The following is a 21,880-nucleotide window of genomic DNA, read 5'->3' on the forward strand; positions in this document are numbered from 1 at the left end:
ATGAACCAGTCACGGTTAGTCTAATTTAAATGTCTAAAAAAAGTCAAAAAGCATCACAGTCTTTTGTTTTGTTGAATCAAGAAGTTAAAAGTTCGATTGTTCAGAAGTTGTTCATGTGACACTAAAGACTGGAGTAATGATGCTGAGAATTCAGCTTTACCATCACAGGAATAAATGGCATTAAGTATATTAAAATAGAAATAAGTTATTTTGATAACACTTTACTTAAAGTCTTTCTCTGTAATGCATTATTGAGGTATTCATAAAGCATTAAATCTTTACATAAATAATTGTAATCAAAGATCAAATGCATTATACTTTCCATAGACATAACATAAGTATTATAAGGGTGGTTACAATTATTCATGAGGCCATACAATGCATTATAAGGTGCATTTTAAAGCTTTAAAAATACTTTTATAATGCATTATACATAAAGGCTTTAAGTAAAGTGTTATGTCATGTATATGCCAATTGGCTATTATTTGGCCATACTAGGATTATTTATTTTAAGATATTAACCGTTCCCACTTGGCTGATTACATTTTGTTTTTAAATAATATTTTAGATTTTTTTTATGCTATAATTATATAATTTTATATTTATTTTTCTACATGTATTTTATAATAACTGATTAATGTTAGTGTTTCATTTCAGCAATTTTGAATACATATAATTCACTGTCATTATAATGTATTATGTACACTCACTAGCTCTCTAGATGTTTATAAACTTTATATTGATTTAATTCAACCTCTAGTTAAAAGCAACGTAATGCAACTGAATCCAAGTGTACTGAACTGAATCCAAACGTACAGAAGACTGCAGAAAGGCAGTTGTGTAACCTGAACTTCTGTTCTGGTGCAGGATGGATCAGGAGTTCTACCGCAGACACAGTATGACTGAACTGAAGGACGAGACGGGCTCCAGTAAGACCCTCTCCGCAGCCGCGCGCAGATCCTTCTTCCGCAGGAAACAGAAGCACAAACGCAGCAGCTCCAAAGATGGGAAAGACGTGGTAGCCTTGGACGCGATCAGCACAGACTCTATTCCATTCTTAGAGGGTGAGACTCTCCAGTATCCCATAATGCAGTGCAGCTGAACTTATTATTTTGATGAGACTGATGCTGATTCTGTATTGTTTTTTGGGGTGGGTGTGCTCAGACTGTGTGAGCCTGGCCTATCAGAGAGTGCAGAAGATTGACTGCATGTCTCCCAGACCAGTGCTGATCCTCGGCCCGCTGGTGGATCCAGTTAAAGACATGCTGGTCAAGGAATCTCCAGGGAAATTCAGCAGATGTGTGCTTGGTACATGTCTACTAAGTTTTTTAACTTCAATGTGAATGTTGTTAAAATGATCTTTGTAATTATATAATACAGGTAAATATTTATACATTTATGGTATTGATATTCATCAGTACTGGTTGACAATAATTGCATCTGACTGATACCACCCTTACAATCTTAAAATACGCATATCCTCATAACATTTTCAGAGAATGAGAGAAAATAGCTTGAGCTGTTTCAGGAATTTTAGTTGACCAAATGTTTCCTACTGTTTATTATAACTTTAAAGATAAACTGTAGATCAACTCTCCAAGCAAATTTTCCAATTTTCTTAAGCAAAAAAAAAATAATTATATGAGATTACTCTGTATTTCTCTGCGTTGTCATTTATAAACAACAGCACTGTCAAATGCTCTAATAATAATTGTGGAAAAAGTACCTGTACTATGTCAGATTGTTTTAATTGAATAGTTAATGTTCACTTAATTGAAAAATTCGTAAAGCAATAGTTGCGAAACAAAAAATTCTGTCATTAATTATTCACCTTCATGTCGTTCTAAACCTGTAAGACTTTAGTTCATCTTCAGAACACAAATGAAGATCTTTTTGATGAAATCTGAGAGCTTTCTGTCCCTCCATTGACAATCCACGCAACTACCAGCAAACATATAATCAGAAGCTCAATCGAACTTGCTTGACGCGAGAACAAACCTCTTGCGGAACCTCAAACCTGCTGCATAACCCGAGAATTAACTTCATTGGTTCTTGTGGAAACTCAAACGTGCTGCGTAACACTAAAATGAACCTCATTGGTTCTTGCATGTCAAGCGAACATGCTTGAGCTTCAGTTTACCCCAACTGATGTGTGAGTTGATCAATGTTTATATGTGGATAAAAGCCTAAATCTAATCTGTTAATCATTTAAAGCGATCATGTCTTAAGAAAATTTGGACTAAACCGCTCAATTCATATGGATTAGTTTTTTACGATCTCTTTATGAACTTTTTGAAGCATCAAAGTGTTAGTTGCAATGGAGGGATTTCATCAAAAATATCTTCATTTTTGTTTCGAAGATGAGTGAAAGTTTTACAGGTTTGGAATGACATCAAGGTGAGTAATTATTGACAGAACTTTAATTTTTAGGTGAACAAACCCTTTGAGAGTAAAATCCATTGTTTTGGTTTAATGTGTAATATTATAACTATATAAAGGAGTATGTTCAGTTGCAAATAAGTTTTTGCTGTTGTATCAAAAGTGATACCTAGATACAGATAATTTCATTGGTATTACTATCTAATAGTTTTGGGATCATGAAAACTGTCAGTATTAATGGAGGATACTGTCAGTGTCAGTAATGGATAAATGTCATTGGTTCAGCCTTAATCATGCGGTTGAATATGAGTGAGCTGACCTTTGTTTGTTCTGCTCATCCAGAGGTGATGAAGGCTTCTCAGCAGGCCATCGAGCGCGGGGTGAAAGACTTTCTTTTCATCGACTACAAGCGGAGGAGTGGCCATTTTGACGTGACTACTGTTGCCTCGATCAAGGAGATCACAGAAAAGGTTTGTCCACATCTCTGCTGTCTACATCTCAGTCAAATTGTTTGTTACATTGAAATAATACCACCACAATCTGATAGATATGTAGATTAATATCAAGAGATGAGGTTCATGTTACTTGGTTGTTCTTGCAGGATTGCTGTCAGTGACTGTAAGCTTGTTTCTGTTTGCAGTCGCTCATGCTGTATGTGTGTAACATGACTCAGACCTGTTCTGTGCTGTGTCGTTCTCTCTCGTAGGACTGTCACTGTTTGCTTGACATTGCACCTCACGCTATCGAACGGCTTCACAGCGTTCACATTTACCCAATCGTCATTTTCATTCGCTACAAAAACGCAAAGCAGATAAAGTAAGTGTCCACATCCCTCTTCACACGTACTTCTCGTAATAAATGCAGTGGGTACGAATATTTCAGCGAGTTAAAGAGCCAGCTGAGCTCTTGGGTGTCCTTGCAGACCCTTCCAAAAACACACACGGTCTATGTTTAAGGCTCTCCTGGCACATTTTTACACCAAGAAGTTCCTGTGCACTCTCTCCCTCAGGGCCCCAGAGACATTTGGGAAATAGAAAGCAGTTTTACTGTGTAGGCTGCATTTGACTGGGAAGAACTGCTGTTAAATGGATGAGTATCTTGGCTCACTTTTACCATAATGTTACACAGAAATAGGACAAGATATATGACGGTGTAGGCAGCCGCTTCACTCTTTCTGTCTGTCTCTCTCTTTTGCTTATGCTCAAGGTTGTCCTCCGAAGACCGCTTTGTGAGATCCCAGGCCCGGTTTATCAGACAGGCAAAATTAAAGCCGACTCCAGACCCTTAATATGCATATCACGGGTTCGCAGCATACTGTACTGATAGCTCTCTAGGGGTGTGAGACTTAAAAGAACAATAAATCCCTGCTTTATTCTCCTGATAGTGCTGCATAACTGTGCCTTTAGGTCTTTTCAGCGCTTCTGTGCGAAGTTGTCAGAGCGCTAATAGTGCAAAGTCGTCCCAACAGAGGTTTTTTAAATTGGTGATTTCCCAGAAGGATTAGAAAAGCAAGCCTGCACTCGATCACTATGGGGATTAATGCAGGGCGTCTTTGACCTGCCGACTAGCACCTACTTAATATAAAGGCAACCCGAGTTAATCAGTCCTGCACTTATTAATAGTCAAGATCGTGACATCACGTCATGTACAATGACTTGGGAGGCTCTTGCTTTCCTTGAAACTCAGACGCTTTCTATGACAACTATATTCATGATATATTTGCCATGACTCTGTGCCAGTATAAAATGAAGGAACAATTAAATATTAATGTGTTTTTTAATAAAATTCCCCCATGCTAAAACTTGCTAAAATGCCATGCTAAAAAAAATGTCACAGATACTTTCTTTTTTTTTTCTTTTTTTTTTAATTTTTTCTTTTTTTTTTAAAGATTTTGTAAGCATATTGCGTAGTTGAGTCAATTGTTTTATTTGTGATAGCTTAATGAAACATGCCAAAATGTACGGACATAATTTTTGACCAGGCTGTCATACAAAGAAATTATGAATATACAAAAAATAGAGAGAGCCAACAAAATCTTAATAACTGATTTAATTGAACTTGTAGGGTCATTCTTTATTTTAAAAGGGACAATGCACATTAATTAACATGAGCACTTAAGTCTACCAAATTTTCAAACAATTTTTCGTCCCCCAGATTAAAGTAAATTGGCCACTACTGTATATATTATTTATATATTATATACATATTGTGATTTTTACTAGATAACTATATTTTATTTATTTATTGTTTTATTTATATTTATTTTTTAGCTATATTTCCCATACATAACACTCACAGACTGTTTTTTTTTTCCAACTAGAAAACCATTTTATTTAGTTTTTTTTACTTTACCTTTATTGCCCATCCCTAACACACACAGACGAGACGACACCTGTCACAGCAGTGTGTGTACATGTTCAGTGTTTAGTTGTTTTGCCCTGCAGGAGTCTACTTCTCAAGGGAGCTGCACACTTTTACTGAGTCTTAGTGATAAACAACTGATGTCTTCATTTTACATGTGTTTTTATTATGTACAATCACCTGTTCAAAATGTTGCTGCTTAAACCATGTTTGTCTCAAAAGAACAATGTCATTGTGCCAGTTTAACCTTGTAATGTCATTATGTGGGAAGTGTGAATGACTGTTTTTGTTTCCCCGTATAGAGAGCAAAAAGATCCGGTTTATTTGCGGGATAAAGTCTCTCAAAAACATTCCAAGGAGCAGTTTGAGGTTGCACAGAAGATCGAGCAGGAGTATAGCAAATTTTTCACAGGTTTGTTTTGTTTTGTTTTTACATTAACCAAATAGTACTTATATATATATATGAAGACTTTAGATGCAAAAGCCTTTAAGTCTGTCTAAAGTTTTTGTTTAATTTTAAAAAATTTATCAGGCTCCTATGTATGTTTCAACTCAAGTACTGGGATTTCTGAATGGGCTGAGGCTGGGATTTAGTGAGTTTGAAGTGAAAGTATTTGATGAACGTATACTATGTGCAGAGAGTATTCACTCAATATTATCATCTCATTTTTGACACAGGTGGCTTTTAGAGGCTTTTAGATGTCCTCATATATATATATATATATATATATATATAGACAATATTACTAATATAATGTAATTTACCGTAATATAATTTATTCTACTATTTTAATGTGTTAAGTTGCTAGAATACAACACTATTTTTTTTTATTACTTGGAAAATATATTCAAATAGAAAAGTTATTTTTACTGTTCTTTTGATCACGGAAAAATTGCATTGGTAATCATAAGGGACTTAAAAAAATAAAAATAAACATTAAATAAAAATCATACCAACCCCAAACTTTTGAATGGCAGTGTAATTTTACATTTTGTTATTTTCAGTTGCGCTGTGAACTTACAGGACAATACAAAGGCCAGTTAATTAATTTCAGAAACATGTTGTCTTTATAATATTACTCAGTATCTTTCTCATAAGTATAAAATGGGTTTTACATCACCTTTTTATTTTAGGGATTGGGGTCCCATACTCCAGTTGAGTTTTTTTTTTTTTTTTTTTTTTTTGACTGGTATTGTAAAAAACAAAACAATGAATCACTATTTTTGTATGTTTCCTTGCAGGTATCGTTCAAGGAGGCACCTTCCCTTACATTTGCACTCAGATCGTGACTATTGTGGATCAGGAACAGAGCAAAGTCCTGTGGACGCCGCTGGGCTCTCCAGAGGGCTCTGAGACTTACAAACACTAGACTTTATACACAACACACTCAAAGGTACACTAACGTTACGAGCGTCATGTTGAAATAGTGATTCTTTTTTTAGTGTCAATATAAATTTTTATTATGTTATTAATTGTAACTCTTGTTTGTATATGTGTTGTGTGTGCGTGTGTGTGTGTGTGTGTGTGTGTGTGTGTGTGCGTGCGTGCGTGCGTGCGTGCGTGCGTGCGTGCGTGCGTGCGTGCGTGCGTGCGTGCGTGCGCGCGCAGAAGCAGGATGATAGCACTGAAGTATTTGTTTGTTTCCTTTGGTCTTCCTGACGGACATGTAAAGTTTTAGCAATGCTGCATTTAAGACACTCGTTTACAGAGCAATCAGTCAGTGAATCCCCCCCACCCCCCGGCCGCCCATACGCAGCCCTGTACCAAAACGTATGCGCGACACCCTCCCACGTCCCACATATCAGCTCAAGGACTGAATCCTCGTCTTGTGCTTTAAGAGTCATTTGTGGCCAAGTTTGTTTGTGTAGATGTGAGTGAGCGTTGCTTTGAATCGTAGTGCTTATCTATCAAGCTGAGACAGACTAAGCGGTTTCTACGGGCCAAATGGAAGTGCCTTTGGAGATATACTGAGCGTATGACAATGGCATGAGGTGAAAGCCTGGTATTTAAACAGTAAAACTTCTCAGATTGCACTCCAGGGCTAGACAGACCACTGTGTACTATGAGATCTCGGAGCATTCTCATAGCAGAGCTTATATTTAAAGAGAATATCCCACGTAACACTTGTACACGTATGCGTATGTATGCAATTTAACGAAATATATAGAAATATATTTACTGTATTTTTACTAGGCTATAGGCCTAGGGGAGTGTGACGGAGCGGTCACGTCTTAGCAAATATTAGCATGTTCGCGTGTGTGCGAGAGAGCGAATGCACATGTTTCTGTTTGCGTATGTTTGTCAGTCACTTTTATATGTAGTACTACACACAAAAAAAAAAAGCGTCACAGAGAGAAAGGTTGCAGGGTAAACCTGAAATTGTTTTCTTAAATCTGTTTAAATGTTAGTGGCTTTTCATTGCTATTTAATTTTTTTATTTTTTATTCAAGAGGCATGTTATGTCTCATGCAGACCAGTAGCCCCATTAATGTTGTGCCAAAAACATGTACTTTTTCTTTTGTTTTTCTGTTTTGCACTTCCAACGTTCTGAACCCTAAACAAATGACTGTTCGTAGGTTTCCAGTAGAATGGAAATAGGTACTATAATTTTTACTGTAAAATAATATTCATGTGTATCACTCCTGTTCCATACATTTCATTAACTGCCTTTTTTTTTTAAAGAAAAAGAGAAATACTGCATAAAAAGGGATTTCTTATTGCACAGTTTTCTTTTCGAAGCAAGATATCAGTCCATTGGGTTGAAAATGAGGCATTTTGTCAAAGTGAATCTAACGTCTAACTATTTTTCTGAATAGCTAGCGTATGGTTTTACACGAGGGATTCATCACCACAGAGTATTTAGAACGATTAGAACACAGGTACTGTTTCCATCTGGATTTCTTTTATTCGAAAAGAATGTGATTTGTATGAAAACGTCATTAATGCGAGAATAAAAGTTGTTTTCTGTACCACACAATGTGATTAAATGATTGAAGATGGTGTGTGTTTGATTGAATGGCGTGTTCATCTGACTGCGGGCTGAGATCTCCATCATGTTAAGGGTGTTACACAGCGCCGGCAGATTGACGTGTGCTGTAATTGAGTGTGGAGCTGTCTCCTCCTCGAAGCTGATGCACTGCGTCTAACCATGGGGAAGATGTGGTGTTAATTACTGGAACTAAGGTGAGCTCTCAAACAATACCTGCGTCTGTACAGCTGTCAGCTGCAGTTTGGGCTGGAAGAGTTGCTGTTAAACCGGATTCTGTATGACGTGATGTGACACTGACAAAAAATAATAATTCCTCCCAAAAAAATGATTGTCAAAGAGCTTTAGAGTCCTGTTTGGGGGGGAATAATGTTGACAACTTGTCCAGTCAGACCAGCTGACTGAGGAGAACACTACAGTTACTGTCATTGGAACTTCTATGCTTTGATGAAAAGCATTGGTCAAAGGGTCTGTAGTTTGAAATGTATGTCTTTCTGAAGTTCTCTTGATTCTAGTATAGACAGACAGATGCAGATACAGGTGGAAATGTAGATAAACAGATAGACAGGAGACAGATATAGACAAATGTAAACATGTATAGATATAGATGGATGGATGATTGATAAATGTTTGGATGAATGATAGATATATAGATGGATGGATGGATGGATGGATGAATGAATATGAGATAGATGGTTGATTGAAAAATAGATAGTAAAGTAATAGTGATAATCTGGTATATAGTTTATTTTATCTAAGTTTATTTTAACATGTCAACAAAGTCAGAATTAATGTATAATAAACGTGTGTGTGTGTGTGTGTGTGTGTGTGTGTGTGTGTGTGTGTGTGTGTGTGTGTGTGTGTGTGTGTGTGTGTGTGTGTGTGTGTGTGTGTGTGTGTGTGTGTGTGTGTGTGTGTGTGTGTGTGTGTGTGTGTGTGTGTGTGTGTGTGTGTGTGTGTGTGTGTGTGTGTGTGTGTGTGTGTGTGTGTGTGTGTGTGTGTGTGTGTGTGTGTGTGTGTGTGTGTGTGTGTGTGTGTGTGTGTGTGTGTGTGTGTGTGTGTGTGTGTGTGTGTGTGTGTGTGTGTGTGTGTGTGTGTGTGTGTGTGTGTGTGTGTGTGTGTGTGTGTGTGTGTGTGTGTGTGTGTGTGTGTGTGTGTGTGTGTGTGTGTGTGTGTGTGTGTGTGTGTGTGTGTGTGTGTGTGTGTGTGTGTGTGTGTGTGTGTGTGTGTGTGTGTGTGTGTGTGTGTGTGTGTGTGTGTGTGTGTGTGTGTGTGTGTGTGTGTGTGTGTGTGTGTGTGTGTGTGTGTGTGTGTGTGTGTGTGTGTGTGTGTGTGTGTGTGTGTGTGTGTGTGTGTGTGTGTGTGTGTGTGTGTGTGTGTGTGTGTGTGTGTGTGTGTGTGTGTGTGTGTGTGTGTGTGTGTGTGTGTGTGTGTGTGTGTGTGTGTGTGTGTGTGTGTGTGTGTGTGTGTGTGTGTGTGTGTGTGTGTGTGTGTGTGTGTGTGTGTGTGTGTGTGTGTGTGTGTGTGTGTGTGTGTGTGTGTGTGTGTGTGTGTGTGTGTGTGTGTGTGTGTGTGTGTGTGTGTGTGTGAGAGAGAGAGAGAGCTGTTCTTTGTCAAATCATTTGGTCTTAACTGTCTATTAGGATCCAGTATTCCAAAACTTCACATCTGAAGTACTTTCTATAAAGAAGCATATGCATTGCATTCATTTACATATTTGCCACAAAGGCATCCACTTGCACATTATTTGTTTGTGAAACAAGCTTAAAAAAAAAAACCTGTATCCAAACACTTAATTATCATTAAAGGCTGCTTTAAAGAGGCATTGAATAATAGTGCGCTTCTAGACACATTCCTCCTTGTTTTCAGCTGGCGTTTAAACGAGAAGGAAGAGTCATCAGGTAAGCCCTAGCAAACATCCTCCTGACAGAGAGGTCACGGTCTGTCCCACAGCACATTTCCTTAGTAAGGCATTTGTGTAGTGGTGGTGTGTAGCTCTGAAGATGCCCTCGGCCATGCCAGCGCTGATTATTGCAGTTCAGTCATGAGGACTGAAGCTCCTCCCCCGAGCATGTGTCCTCATTTGGATCGTGCTGACTACTTGTCCTCAGCTACCTCTCGAAACCACTCTCGGCCACGGGAAGCCCTAAGAATGCCTTTTCGGCTTCACCCCGAAAGCAACACGTCCTTCAAGTCCCCTTCCTCTTCTTTTAGAAAGGGTCGAGTCTCCTGCTGGGGTATCCGTTTCCAGACAGCTGCTGACCGCTCTTCTGAACTTGAGAACTAGTACTAGAACCCGAGTGCTAGAACTGATCGATGTGGTCAGCCATGCAAACGCTACATTTCTGAAAGTGTACCCTCTTCTTCCACCATCGGAATAATACTCCTGCTCAACTAAGCTTTGCATCTGTCAGCTATGCCGTTCTTTGACGCGGCTCTTGCAGGAACCGGTTCTTTAGCCCTCTAAGCTGACAGCTGGGCACGTTTTCCAGGAAGATGACCAATCGTGGATCCTATTGCCCTCCATAAATAACACCACTGAAGCCAGGTCTGCAAGATCCAGGCCCTACCAACTGGTGCCTACCAGGACAGAGGGCTATGAGATGGAAAACCACTAAAAAGACACCAACACAAGACAGTTCTCAATGTAGAGTTTCAACTTTGAACATAAGGATGGAATGCACACAAACATAGAGAAATATTGAGAGAAAATAAATATTTTGATTGATTTATTCCCCCCCGGTAATATGATTTTCTGTCACATGTCACCCAGGGGTAGGGGTGTTGTCTATTGAGTGACCCTCAGGGTTGGGTGTTTCAACAGTCTTGATGTTATGTGGTAACCCTAGAACTGGAAGCTGTTGAGAAACCATTTCCACGTCTCTGCAGGTACAAATATCAAACCACCGAGCTGTTTTTACACTAAACTTGCACTTTCACAGTTGTCCAGTAGGAGGAGAAGTAACAGATACTGTTTGAAAACTCAATAAGATTGACATGTTAACATTATCCACTGATACATTGTCTTTTTCAAACAATTTAATGTCTCAATATTGGTTGGAAAGCTCTTCATTGTACATCTGGACCGATACTCACTATAGGATAACAATATAGACAATATGGAGAAGTGCAACAACAAAAGATGAAATTAAACCTAAAATCCATTTTAAAATGTTAGAATATTTTGGAGAAGTGATATGACTATATACCAGCATACAGTACACCCGCTGACAACTATTTACGAAGATTATGTTTCAGCTGCTATTTTGGTCAAGTAATAACATCTCTCAGACAGTAAATCTCCAACTCATAGATGTCAGTAAATCTCCTTTACACCTCATTCCGTTAATGTTTGTTTATATTTTGAAAATGACTTGTTTTAGGGTCACATTTCATAGCATGTGACTGAAGTAAAGGCAAGTCTAGCTTGTCATCTGTCTTGTAATAATAACACCAACAACAACAAAGCCCAACATTTATTTGTTAAATTTTACCATCAATATTAATACCTTGAAACTACTATTAACAGGTTCCCAATAATTTAAGCTTATCTCTTATCCTTGACCTTTGGGGAAACAGCTTAGACCTCAATGATGAAACCACTACCACATTACTGAGACAAGGATAAACAGGCTGATGTGTAATGAAGCATCATGTGACATCTGAATGCACAGGACACACTGCTGTTGATCTTATAGGATTTAAATTCTTCTCTTCACAAAATCCCGAGACCGTCTTGCTAAATATGTGCTAAATTTCCACATGCAGGATATGCTCAAATAAAGCGAGATAAATTAATTTCAAAGATCTAGCCAAGTATTTGCTTTCAGATGCTTTAAAACTAGCATTTGTGTGTTATGAAATTCTGATCATAAAACTATATATTTTTCTGACAAAACAAAGGAATTATAACAATGACTGTTAAATACATCACTTATTGTACATATGACAAGAAACGAGTTAATTAATATTAAAATTAAGTTATTATTTTGATGGTTAAGTCAAAGCTTAGCCTACTCTGTTGATGGTGGTTAAAACATAAAACCGGACCTTTTTTTTCTTTCTTTACAAACGTAAAATATGGAAGCTTTTTTTCTGCCACTGAATGAAAAAAATAAAAAAGGCAATTGTGACGTCTTCTTCTTTTTTACATCAATGTTTTTCCCCTCCCAATTGCATGTTTAGCCTATTTTATAGCAGGCTACTCGCATAGGCCAACTCGAGTTTGTTCCTTTCTGATTTTTTTCTTTCTTTACAGTTACGATTTTATATCCCACAATTTGAACTTTATTTATCTCACGATTCTGAATTCTGACAAAAAAAAGTCTGACTTGCGTAATTATAAACGAGCGACGTACAAACGTGCACGGAAGTAGGCTATGCAATTTCCCGGGAAATACGTCGCCGCAGCTCTAAAATATAAATCCATTTATATAATTTTACCATAAATCAGACCGCAAATGTAAGCGGAATTGTATAGTAAACTGTAACTGTTTTCAGTTGCTCCAAAAGTAAACTTACATTGTTGGTTTTCCTCACTAGTTTGTCGGAGCGGCTAATGTAAAACACGCAATGGAGGTTAAGCGAAGTGATTAGGCTACAGAACGTTTTGAGCGTTGGAGCGGAATCTCTTGCTCCGCTCCACTCATATGGGATTCCAGACCGGTTTGCAGTCAGCGCGTTGGAAACACGCACATCTTTGATGCGAAGAAAAATATCCAAATTAATGGGACGTTTTGTCTGAAGGTACGTTAAAATATATATATGTATTTACTATTATATACTATATAATGTTTATAGAAGTCTATATAGTTAAGTGATTTCACAGCAAGAATGTTATGTGATACACAGACATTGCTGCTGATATTCATTACACAGCATGATTGCAAGTGTGTTAATACCCATCTTATTAGGCTTTTTGTAAGCACACTCTTAATACAGCCTCTTAAACAAATCAAGAATGGAAAAAGTATGGCTAGTGTAGCCTAAAATATTAGCCTATCATATGTTTTGAAAATATTATTAATCTGTGTGTGGTATTTATTTTCCTAATTTTTGCTTCTTAGTTATAGTTATGAAGATGTTTGCTAATGTTACCTGTTGTTGTTGTACGTTTAATAAAAAATATTTCCTATCATCTTTATTATAACGGTTTGGCTCCGCCCTCCTACCTGTAAATCTCCCCAACAATCTGTGGAGCAGATCTGACGGACTGCCTGGATCAGCTGAGGAAAGTGAATGGGGACAGCGACGTGTCATTGAGAGCGGAATAGTCGCCGAAACGCCGATGTTTGAACGGGTTCTTCCACCCAGCCTCGCAAGACTACAAAGAGCAGCTTGATTTCCCAGCTGAATAGCTTTGGAGACATTGATTAAGTTGGCGTTTATGAGCGAATTATCGATTAGACACCACTGAGGCGACCCTGTCACTGGATGGACGACAGAGAGCTTGGACGTACACAAGCCGCCTGAAGAGACAGTCGTTTGTCCGCTTTTCTCTCAAGAATCCACTGCTTTCTCACTGATAACAACAGATACTACACGAATATTGGTTTTAGACTCCATTTTATTTAGAAGATATGGAAAAAGACGAGGAAAACCCTTCAAAATGAAAATACGAAGTCGTCATTAATGCGGATTTAAATGTCTCGCGCTGAGGGCAACGGACGCGCGATTTCTCCTCACGCTTTCCAAGCTGCTGTATTTCTCACACAAAAATATTATTTACACTGAACGGACGTGGATAGAAAACAAGAAAGAAGAAAGGAGAGGGATATTTGAAGCAATATGGCTGATGGCTGGGGTTGGGGGCGCTGGCAGGAGCTGTCCAAAGCTTCTCAATGCTAGTGGCAGATGGCAACGGATCCTATGGCAGCAGCAGATCTAGAATGAGTAATAATTTCAATTTTAATAAAAATCCGGACTCTTCTGTCTCTATATCGAAGATGGACGTGATCATTCCATTCTCACCAGACGTACCCTGTGACAACAATGGTCAGCGCATGTGGTGGGCTTTCCTTGCCTCATCCATGGTGACGTTCTTCGGGGGTCTCTTCATCATCCTCCTGTGGAGGACCCTCAAGTACCTGTGGACTGTCTGCTGCCATTGCAACATCAAAAGCAAGGTAATGCATCTCAAGCCCCTTTCCCTCTCCATGAAAAGCACCATTAGCTTGAATTAAACGATCATGTTCTCTGCCTATCTTAATAACTAAATGACATTTAGATGGCAGTGGATTGGCATTGATAGAAGTGATTCATTGTTGGGAATACACTGGATCTGCATGACAATATTGCAGTAAGCAGCAGTCACAAACTACTCAGAATGATGCACAAAGCCCAAACATCTCAATATTTATTGTGTAAAAGACCGCGTGGTTAAATTCTATTCATTTTATTTTGTCAGCAAACCTGAGCCTTTCATATAGGCCTCATATTCGCCTTCACAAATTACATTATTTAGATGTAACGTTATACGCTTTCAGTAAAAATGTATCAATCGTGTTTTGGGCCATAGTTTTGTTTTGAATGATGTAGAATTTTGTTTTATAATTTTGCCTAATGACAGTGGTTTGTTGATGGATAAAAATGATTAAGATTCAGAGCATAAACTAGTATTGATCTGAATCAAGAATTAGAGATTTATGCAGATGTGAATGCAATCAGTAACTTGGTAATCCATTTTAACTTTTACTAGATTCACTCAGTAAACAAGACGTTGAGACTCAAGATGAAGGCAAAATGAAGTTAATACACTGCCTTGAAAGCTTGAAACGTGTAGGTATTAAACTGGGTAGCTGTTGGATTTCTTTTCTTAGTGGTTTAAAAAAAAAAAAAAAATACTATTTGATTCATTATGGGCAATACAATTAAAAACAAGCCAGGACTTTTATAATGTAGCACACGGTCATGTAGGGACACAGATTATCTTCAACTAAACAGCCATCCTCAACTACAAACACATTTTAGTGTTTGATTTTCATAGGAAAACAATCCAGACCTGTTGCTTGCAATTGTGCAGTATGGAATATAGTTTTTCTTTTTCATTCTTCACATCCATTCAATTTAGTATTAATGTGATTGCTTCCATTATGCACTCAAAATGGACTCTGTGTGTGTGATTGCAACAAAAGTGTGGCTTATCTTCTGCGTGTCCATCTTTGACGGATTGGCTTCAGTCCAATGTAAATGGAAAAGTGTTATATGCTTCTCTGGAGACTCAATGCAGACATAAAAACGGGCTGGTTACCCGAAGCTTCATTTTGGCTGCTTCAAGTGGGATTTGAGGAGACAATATCCAGTGAGTTATAATTAACCACATGAGGCCTGCATGGATTCAAACAGCCAATACGGTTTAATCCCTATTAGTACCTACTGACTAAGATATCTGTCTGGGAATGACTTAAAAGACAGAGTAGATGGTTTGTCGCCCTGTTAGTTAGTCAACAACCTTGGCTGTGGAGTGTTTTTGTTTTTAAATGATTGACATGATGAAATATTTACGTGTTCCTTCTCGTTCGGATTAGACTGTTGAACTTTTTTTATTTATTTAAATGAAAAGGGTTAATGGCGTCTGTGAAGTCACCAGTCTTCATTATCATTTAATTACCTACATGTACAAGCGTTCCAGCAAAGCAGAGTCTATCTGACACTGACACTGTAGCTCAGCCTCTTCGGATGGAGGTTGTTAAAACACAATCAGGCCTGTGTTTATATCACTAGCTGTTGGGAAGCCTTGATTAAGCCTTGTTGTCTTCTCTGGGATATGATGTATAAGTAAAACCGGTTATTTTGCAGCGTCAATGTTTCCCTAATCAGTTCAGTGGTTGATGACAACTTGTAATGTGCCATTGGGAATGAGCATGTTTTGCCAAGTGATATCTCACCATATCCCGTTTCCAAAAAGACATGAAAATGGCGCTGGGGATAAGTGTGTGCACTTGGTGTGTTTCCTTGTAGAAGGAGAGTCTGGAGGGTGACTTTGTTGGATGGGTATTGACACTCGGTTGCAAGGGGAACATGCTTATTAGTAGTATTAAGAGGCTGAAACGTTATCCCCGTGCAGCTGACTGCGGACGGCAGGTCTTCCAGGCATGGTGTCAGTAATGGGATGCGAAAGTAGAGGCCGGCCATGTTGAGCAAGTGGGTGAGACTGAAAGCATGCCATTATATCAGTCATATAGACTGCACCATACAGTAATGCACCTGGAAAAAAAGACCAGAGCTCACCATCTTAGAGTTGTTCATCTGCACTTTATGGTTTTGTATCAGACTTTACGGTTTGGTTATTCTAAGTGTCTTTCCATTGTTCACTAGGCGATAACTGCCCCTAAGGTGCAGTTGCCATACGGAAGGAATGGTGACTTAATGTGAACTCTCTCTCTTTCTCTCTCTCTGTCCTCTGTGGCACCTTGCCTGAGGCTCCTGTTAAAACGCATGCGCTTTAAAGTACAATACCTATTGAGTTTTTAAGGAAACAATTTGTGTCTTAAGGGGGAAATTGTAATACAGATGCTGACTTTTAGATTTTGAAATAAAAAAATTTTTTAAGGAAGATAAAACATTTAATGTATGCTTTGCTTTAAGATGATGACTTTATTTTATAAGTCTTTTATTGAATCAGTGTTTTCTTTTTGTATCGCTGCTTGGTTTGGCAATCCGACATTGACGGATAGGAATAGGTTGAATAGCTTGTTAATGTGGCAGGAAAAGTCATAGGAATAAGTCAAATACAGCTTTGACATTTATCAAAGACAGGTTTATGTAAGGCACATTCAATGTTAAGAAATATAGATCACCCATAATATAAAGAATTTCAATTGTTGCCTTCTGGGTGTCGTTTTAAAGTGCCAGGTGGAAGAACATAAAGATTTAAGTTATTTATTTTTTTCGGTGGCTGTTGGTTTTATGAACTCTTCATATGTAGATTACTTTGATATGAACTAGCTATGACTTGTGCAATGTGCGTTATACAGTATATTGTTTGTGTAATATGTATTGTCTACAAAACTAGTTTCCCCTAAGGGGGGCAATAAAAGTAAAACTAAACAAAACCACCAATTAAATTCCCAGAATTCCCTGTGACACTTCATATTTTATGTTTTTTTTCCCCAATTAAATAATGCTATGCAGTGCACATTATTTTGTCATTTTATGTCAAATTAAAGGTACAATATGTAAGAATTTTGTAATAAAATATCCAAAAATCACTTGCTCCGTGTTATATATTTCCTGCTGTTGTGTACTTACAATATCCTAAAAGTTCCCAAAGATTTTTCATTTCAGAGAAATTCCAATTTTAAATAATTGGCCATCCCGGAAAACCTGTTCACTTGTCGCCCTGTCACTGACGTAATATCCGCGTTATCCCTGGTTTCCTCTCAAGTACTGCCATAGTAACCATGGCGACAGACGTGGACAACTGCGTAGTGCGTAACGTCTAGCTGCACGCTGTTGTTGTTTCTTGAACTATGGCAAGCAGACTTTGGGGAAAAAAGGAGAACTAAAATGAGGATCAATATCAGCGTGGCATTTTTGAGATGCCAAGAGCACGTTCGTGACAAACTTCGACTTGACAGGGACGCCGCTCTTGCATGTACTTTATTAGACAGGTGAGCAAATGTACATAAAACTAATCAATGTTATGTAGCTCAACATTATGAAATGTTAGAATATGACCTGTATGTTATTCTAATGTTGATATAGCTTACTGCTAGTCTCATATAGCCAACAAACTAACACAGAATAACATTATAACTTTCAACACACTCAAATGCAGTTTAGTGTGATAGTGTAGACCCAAGTGAAACAGTGCTGCGTTACTTCACGTTTAATTAGTCTAATAAACTGACCTGTGCGAGTATTATTCAGCACTTGTGGGTAGTTCGGTAGAATTAAATGTCCTTATTCCTTTATTTCCGCGCGATCCGCGTGTGGCGCTGATATCTGTCTCTTATTAGCAATCGCGCCCTGCTTAATATCATACCACTGTCATGATAAAAACATCAATGTATTCACTCCATAAACATTATTAGATCCATCGGCTTGACGACAAGTTCCATAATTCCGCAGGAAATTTAATGTCATCAGCCTACGCCTTTGTTATTGTAAGAGGTTAGCGACCCCTAGCGGCGAAAAAAGTACATATTGTATCTTTAATGTTTATTGCATTATATTAGTGTGTATTCAATGTGTTACCTTGGTTATGTTTTTTATTTGTGTGACAAACAGAAGACAGTATATTAGTAATTTTACTTCAGCTTGAGAAAAAGCTTCTTGTGGTGAGCTTTGATTCTACATGTGGCTTTCTCTTTACGCCTGTGTTTGTATGGTGGTTGTCAGTATATTATAAAGATATACTGCATTTTTAGGACTTTGGTATTTTAACATTTATATGAGTTAATGAAATATGTTTTTTTTTTTAACTGTAAATTTAAGTACAATCCATAACGCTCAAAATGTTTCTTCTGTTTTCTTTAATGGTAAAGCTCTGGCAACCACAGATGCTGTTTTTTTTTTACAATAAATAAAACAGATTTTTTTTTATTAACCGTGTAGGCTACAATTCAGTTTGCACATTTATTTGTACGTTTGATGAATCAAGCTGGGTAGTTTCATGTTGCCATCTTTGCTTAAGGGCACTCAGTTCTGTGCTCACTTTTTTGAGCCAATCATTTGAGCCGTGACTAATCACTCTGGAGCCACGGGAAAATTGTGACACTGATTGGTTGATGGCACCGCAAGATCGTGCACAGTCCCAAGCCTTTCACTGGCAACTGTCCCTCCGGTGCATGAGCTGTGATGTCAGAGGGAGGGAACAGGGAAAGGTTTCCAAGATACATTAGAATACATGGCTATTTTATAATGGCTGTCAGTGAAAAATGCTCCTTGTTCACATATTGCTGTAGTTGTGATTACATCTATCAATCAGCCGAGGCTACCTGCCATTAGCAGCACAACAATTGTTACAGATCTACTGCACATTTAATGATTTAGCTTAAGGCAAAGACTAGCCACATTAAATGGACACTTTTTTAAATGACCTATGTTTCAAAAGTTTCTATTTACATTTTGCTCAAGGTTGCAACACCGTTACAGAAGCGGAGTTTGATATTGATTTATATTCCATGTTTATTTAATATTGTTTTGTATTTCTGCTCTAAATTGCTTTATTTATTTCCCTGTCTTGTTTTACTGGCAAATAACGTGAAGGTGTTTACCAAAAGCTATTGCTCCTTGAAATGAGCCTTTGCTTTTCCATCCAATGATTTAGTCCGATTGCTCCTTGACTGCCGTTTCCCATTTAAAGCTCACAACGTCTCTGACCCACTGGAGGGTTGCGTCTCAAATGAGGCGTGTGTTTTGTGTGCATGTGTTATGAGACCACAATACAACGATATTTTTATAGACCTAAGGCTGAACTTTGTATTTTCATTAAAGCACTCAGAATTACTGAGATGCCTAGTAAGTGGGTTTGTTGTGCGCCTGTGTAACCCCTCGTGCTTGGCAACGCACCAGCTGCCTTTGGGCTAACAGGCGGACAACACACACCCAAAGATCAGCTGTCCCTCTCACTAACACTAACACAATGTACCCTGTGAGTTCTGTGCTCGGTACATGCGCCTATAGTTCTATTACCAGATAAACGTCAAATTATTTTAATTGTCGGTAGATAGGTTCTTAGGTTTTTAATATGCAAATGAGTGCAGTGGAAGAGCATGTTGTGGAAGTCAAAGGACACTTGAGTGTTACTTTTCAGTTGTAAACTAATTCTGCTTTTAATGAAGCTTTTTCGAGCATGGTTATTTTTTCCCTCTGGCTTTTTGTTTTGTTTTTGAAAGTCTGCAACAAATTCCATCTTGAAATATCTCAATAAGAATGGTGTGAAATTGATTTGCTATTGATCCCAACTGACAGTTTGTGTTTTTACGCCTCTTGAATTGATATTTGGAAATGTTTTTAAATGACATGTCTCCTTAGGATGTCACGTTGACTGTTTGCTGTTGTCAATATGACAAACGAGTAGGCATAATACAACTGGGGAGAGGGCCTCTCATGCCATCATGTTGCAATATAAAAATATAAAAACATGTCAGATTTGCGTCCATTTGTTGCTGCAGCCACTAGGATGGATCATAGTTGAAGTGAGCGATAATGATGTATGAAGAAATTGAAACTGACAGTTGTACCGGGCAGTCAGGCATTGGAGAGCTGTTTATGTATAACTTAAACTCTACTTCCAAGAGTGATTTATTTTCTGTCAAACATGTGTATTTAGTACAGGATTTGTGTGTTGAACAGTACAATTTTATCCCCTGATATGTGTTATTCTCACATATTACTTTTAATAACCGCAGACAAAGACATTTCGTCAAAATTGGTTTGTGTTACAGTGTGTGACACAAAAATTACAGATCAGTTAATCCGTATTCAAAGTTAGTGTTTCATTGCTGGGAACAGAGATGATTTAGTATGTGAGTGATATTTATGTTTTAGGCCTCTGAGTTCCTTCTAGCATACCGTCCATAGAGGCCTGACATTACAGTCATGTGTTGTTGATACTGGCCTGACGTGAGCGTGCTCTTCAAACCCAGGGCAAAGACTGACCAGTTTCCACTGATGTGATCAAGACATTGCAACCAATCCAAGTAAAACAAGGATTCGCCCACTTTTGCACTGAGCCTCTGCCAGGTACTTCTAATATTGTACTAATTACTAAATTTTACGTTGATAAATACATACAATTTTACTAAAAAAGTAAGACAAACCTCAATTACATACAGTGGGATCCGAAAGACCATTGGTCAACTTTTTTTCCCCCTATTATATTATATTATCAGAATGTCTTAGTATTTTGTGTCTTGCTTATGTGTTTTGTTGAAAGGTCAATGTCACAATTCCGCCTATCTGATCAGTGACCTAGAAATAGTGCAAAATCATAAACATTTCTCCTTCGTTTGATATCTCACTCTCAATGTTCCTTTGTTTTAAATGTTTCTTTCAATTTATCAAAAAATTTGAACCACAGATTTTTGTGGCCTCAGACATTTAGGCCCAGGGAAAGGTTTGTCTGAATCAGGAGAGACATTCTCCACTAATGGCAACACCAGATATTGCTGGCTGGTCAAAACCGTTAGCACATGGGAAAAGATAGTAGGATGACCATTGCTGGAGCTCGCAGACGAAGCCGCTGCTGACTGGTTCAGCTGCTGTTGTCTTTAAAGAGCCGTGTGTGTGTGTGTGTGTGTGTGTGTGATCTGTCTGCAGTCAAAGCCACCATGTGCTTTTTTATCTCCACTAACCCCTGGCTAATAGGAACTAGTTTATATTAGTTTATATAGTCAATTTGGAGTTCAGTGGAGGATAGCTTTATGAAAGCCTTCTTAAAGTTACAATTAATGACTATCATTAATAGAGATTCATCAATGTGAATTGTTGGTCCTTATGAAGTATTCACAAGGCCTCTCATAATCACTGTTGTGTTTGCATGAGACGAAGGAGCTCTTGAGCCTTGAGAGTAGGCTCTACTTTTGGTAACACTTTCCTCTCAAACATCTTTGGTACTTACCGTTGTGAGATGAAAATTGAAGCACAACTGATGGGGCAGTCCGAGCCCTGCATTCAGAGGGTTATCTGGACGGACGCCTATCTAAATCTAAACGCATCCCCTGGTGCCAGCTCCTGAGCTCTGATTCGCCCGCATCTCAATGAGCGTAACATCAAAATTGGTGCTTTGATTGGAAGCAGTGATGCAGTGAGCAGGAGAGAGGAGATGCGAAGTGTAGAGGACGTTCCTGTGACCTTCAGGGATGTGGGCTGTGCTGCCGAAACCTCGCTCTGTGATTTGGCTCCATCTCTCCCGTGTTTTTGGAAGCTAATAACAGGTTGTGCTTCTGATGGCAGGCGGCAATTTTAATAACCTGCTTGGCTCTTAGCATGCACTACAGCACATTGGTGGGATGAGATACTTTTGATGTGCCTGCAAAGGTTATTCCACAAATGTCAGGCTGGTTTAATTGAAGAAATGTTACTAAAGCATCTCTCAACGGCTGTTTCTCAGCTTGCACTGTTGAAAGCTTTTTAAATGAAACCACATTTTATACCTGATCTTAAGGATGTATAAAAGCATTTATTTAGATTTCTTCCACGGGGCT

The 21,880-nt window shown here is 38.3% G+C and overlaps 2 protein-coding genes across 6 annotated transcripts in view; both read left to right on the plus strand.

The window, feature by feature from the left end:
• The window catches only part of dlg5a (discs, large homolog 5a), a 59,496-nt gene extending 52,409 nt beyond the window's left edge, over window positions 1–7,087 (plus strand). For all 5 annotated transcript variants that reach the window (XM_079634522.1, XM_079634523.1, XM_079634524.1 and 2 more), the window contains 6 exons: window positions 868–1,064; window positions 1,165–1,308; window positions 2,722–2,849; window positions 3,086–3,195; window positions 5,043–5,152; window positions 5,983–7,087. In XM_079634522.1, the coding sequence (XP_079490648.1) occupies window positions 868–1,064; window positions 1,165–1,308; window positions 2,722–2,849; window positions 3,086–3,195; window positions 5,043–5,152; window positions 5,983–6,110 (817 nt within the window). In that variant the 3' untranslated portion in view covers window positions 6,111–7,087. The remainder of the gene's footprint in view (window positions 1–867; window positions 1,065–1,164; window positions 1,309–2,721; window positions 2,850–3,085; window positions 3,196–5,042; window positions 5,153–5,982) is intronic.
• Window positions 7,088–12,386: 5,299 nt separating this feature from the next.
• The window catches only part of kcnma1a (potassium large conductance calcium-activated channel, subfamily M, alpha member 1a), a 176,066-nt gene continuing 166,572 nt past the window's right edge, over window positions 12,387–21,880 (plus strand). Inside the window, exons 1-2 of the mRNA XM_079635398.1 lie at window positions 12,387–12,473; window positions 12,930–13,852. Of these exons, the coding sequence (XP_079491524.1) occupies window positions 13,568–13,852 (285 nt within the window). The 5' untranslated portion in view covers window positions 12,387–12,473; window positions 12,930–13,567. The remainder of the gene's footprint in view (window positions 12,474–12,929; window positions 13,853–21,880) is intronic.

Source organism: Phoxinus phoxinus (genome assembly GCF_949152265.1).
Source record: "Phoxinus phoxinus genome assembly, chromosome: 14".
In the NCBI taxonomy this organism is placed as follows: Eukaryota; Metazoa; Chordata; class Actinopteri; order Cypriniformes; family Leuciscidae; genus Phoxinus; species Phoxinus phoxinus.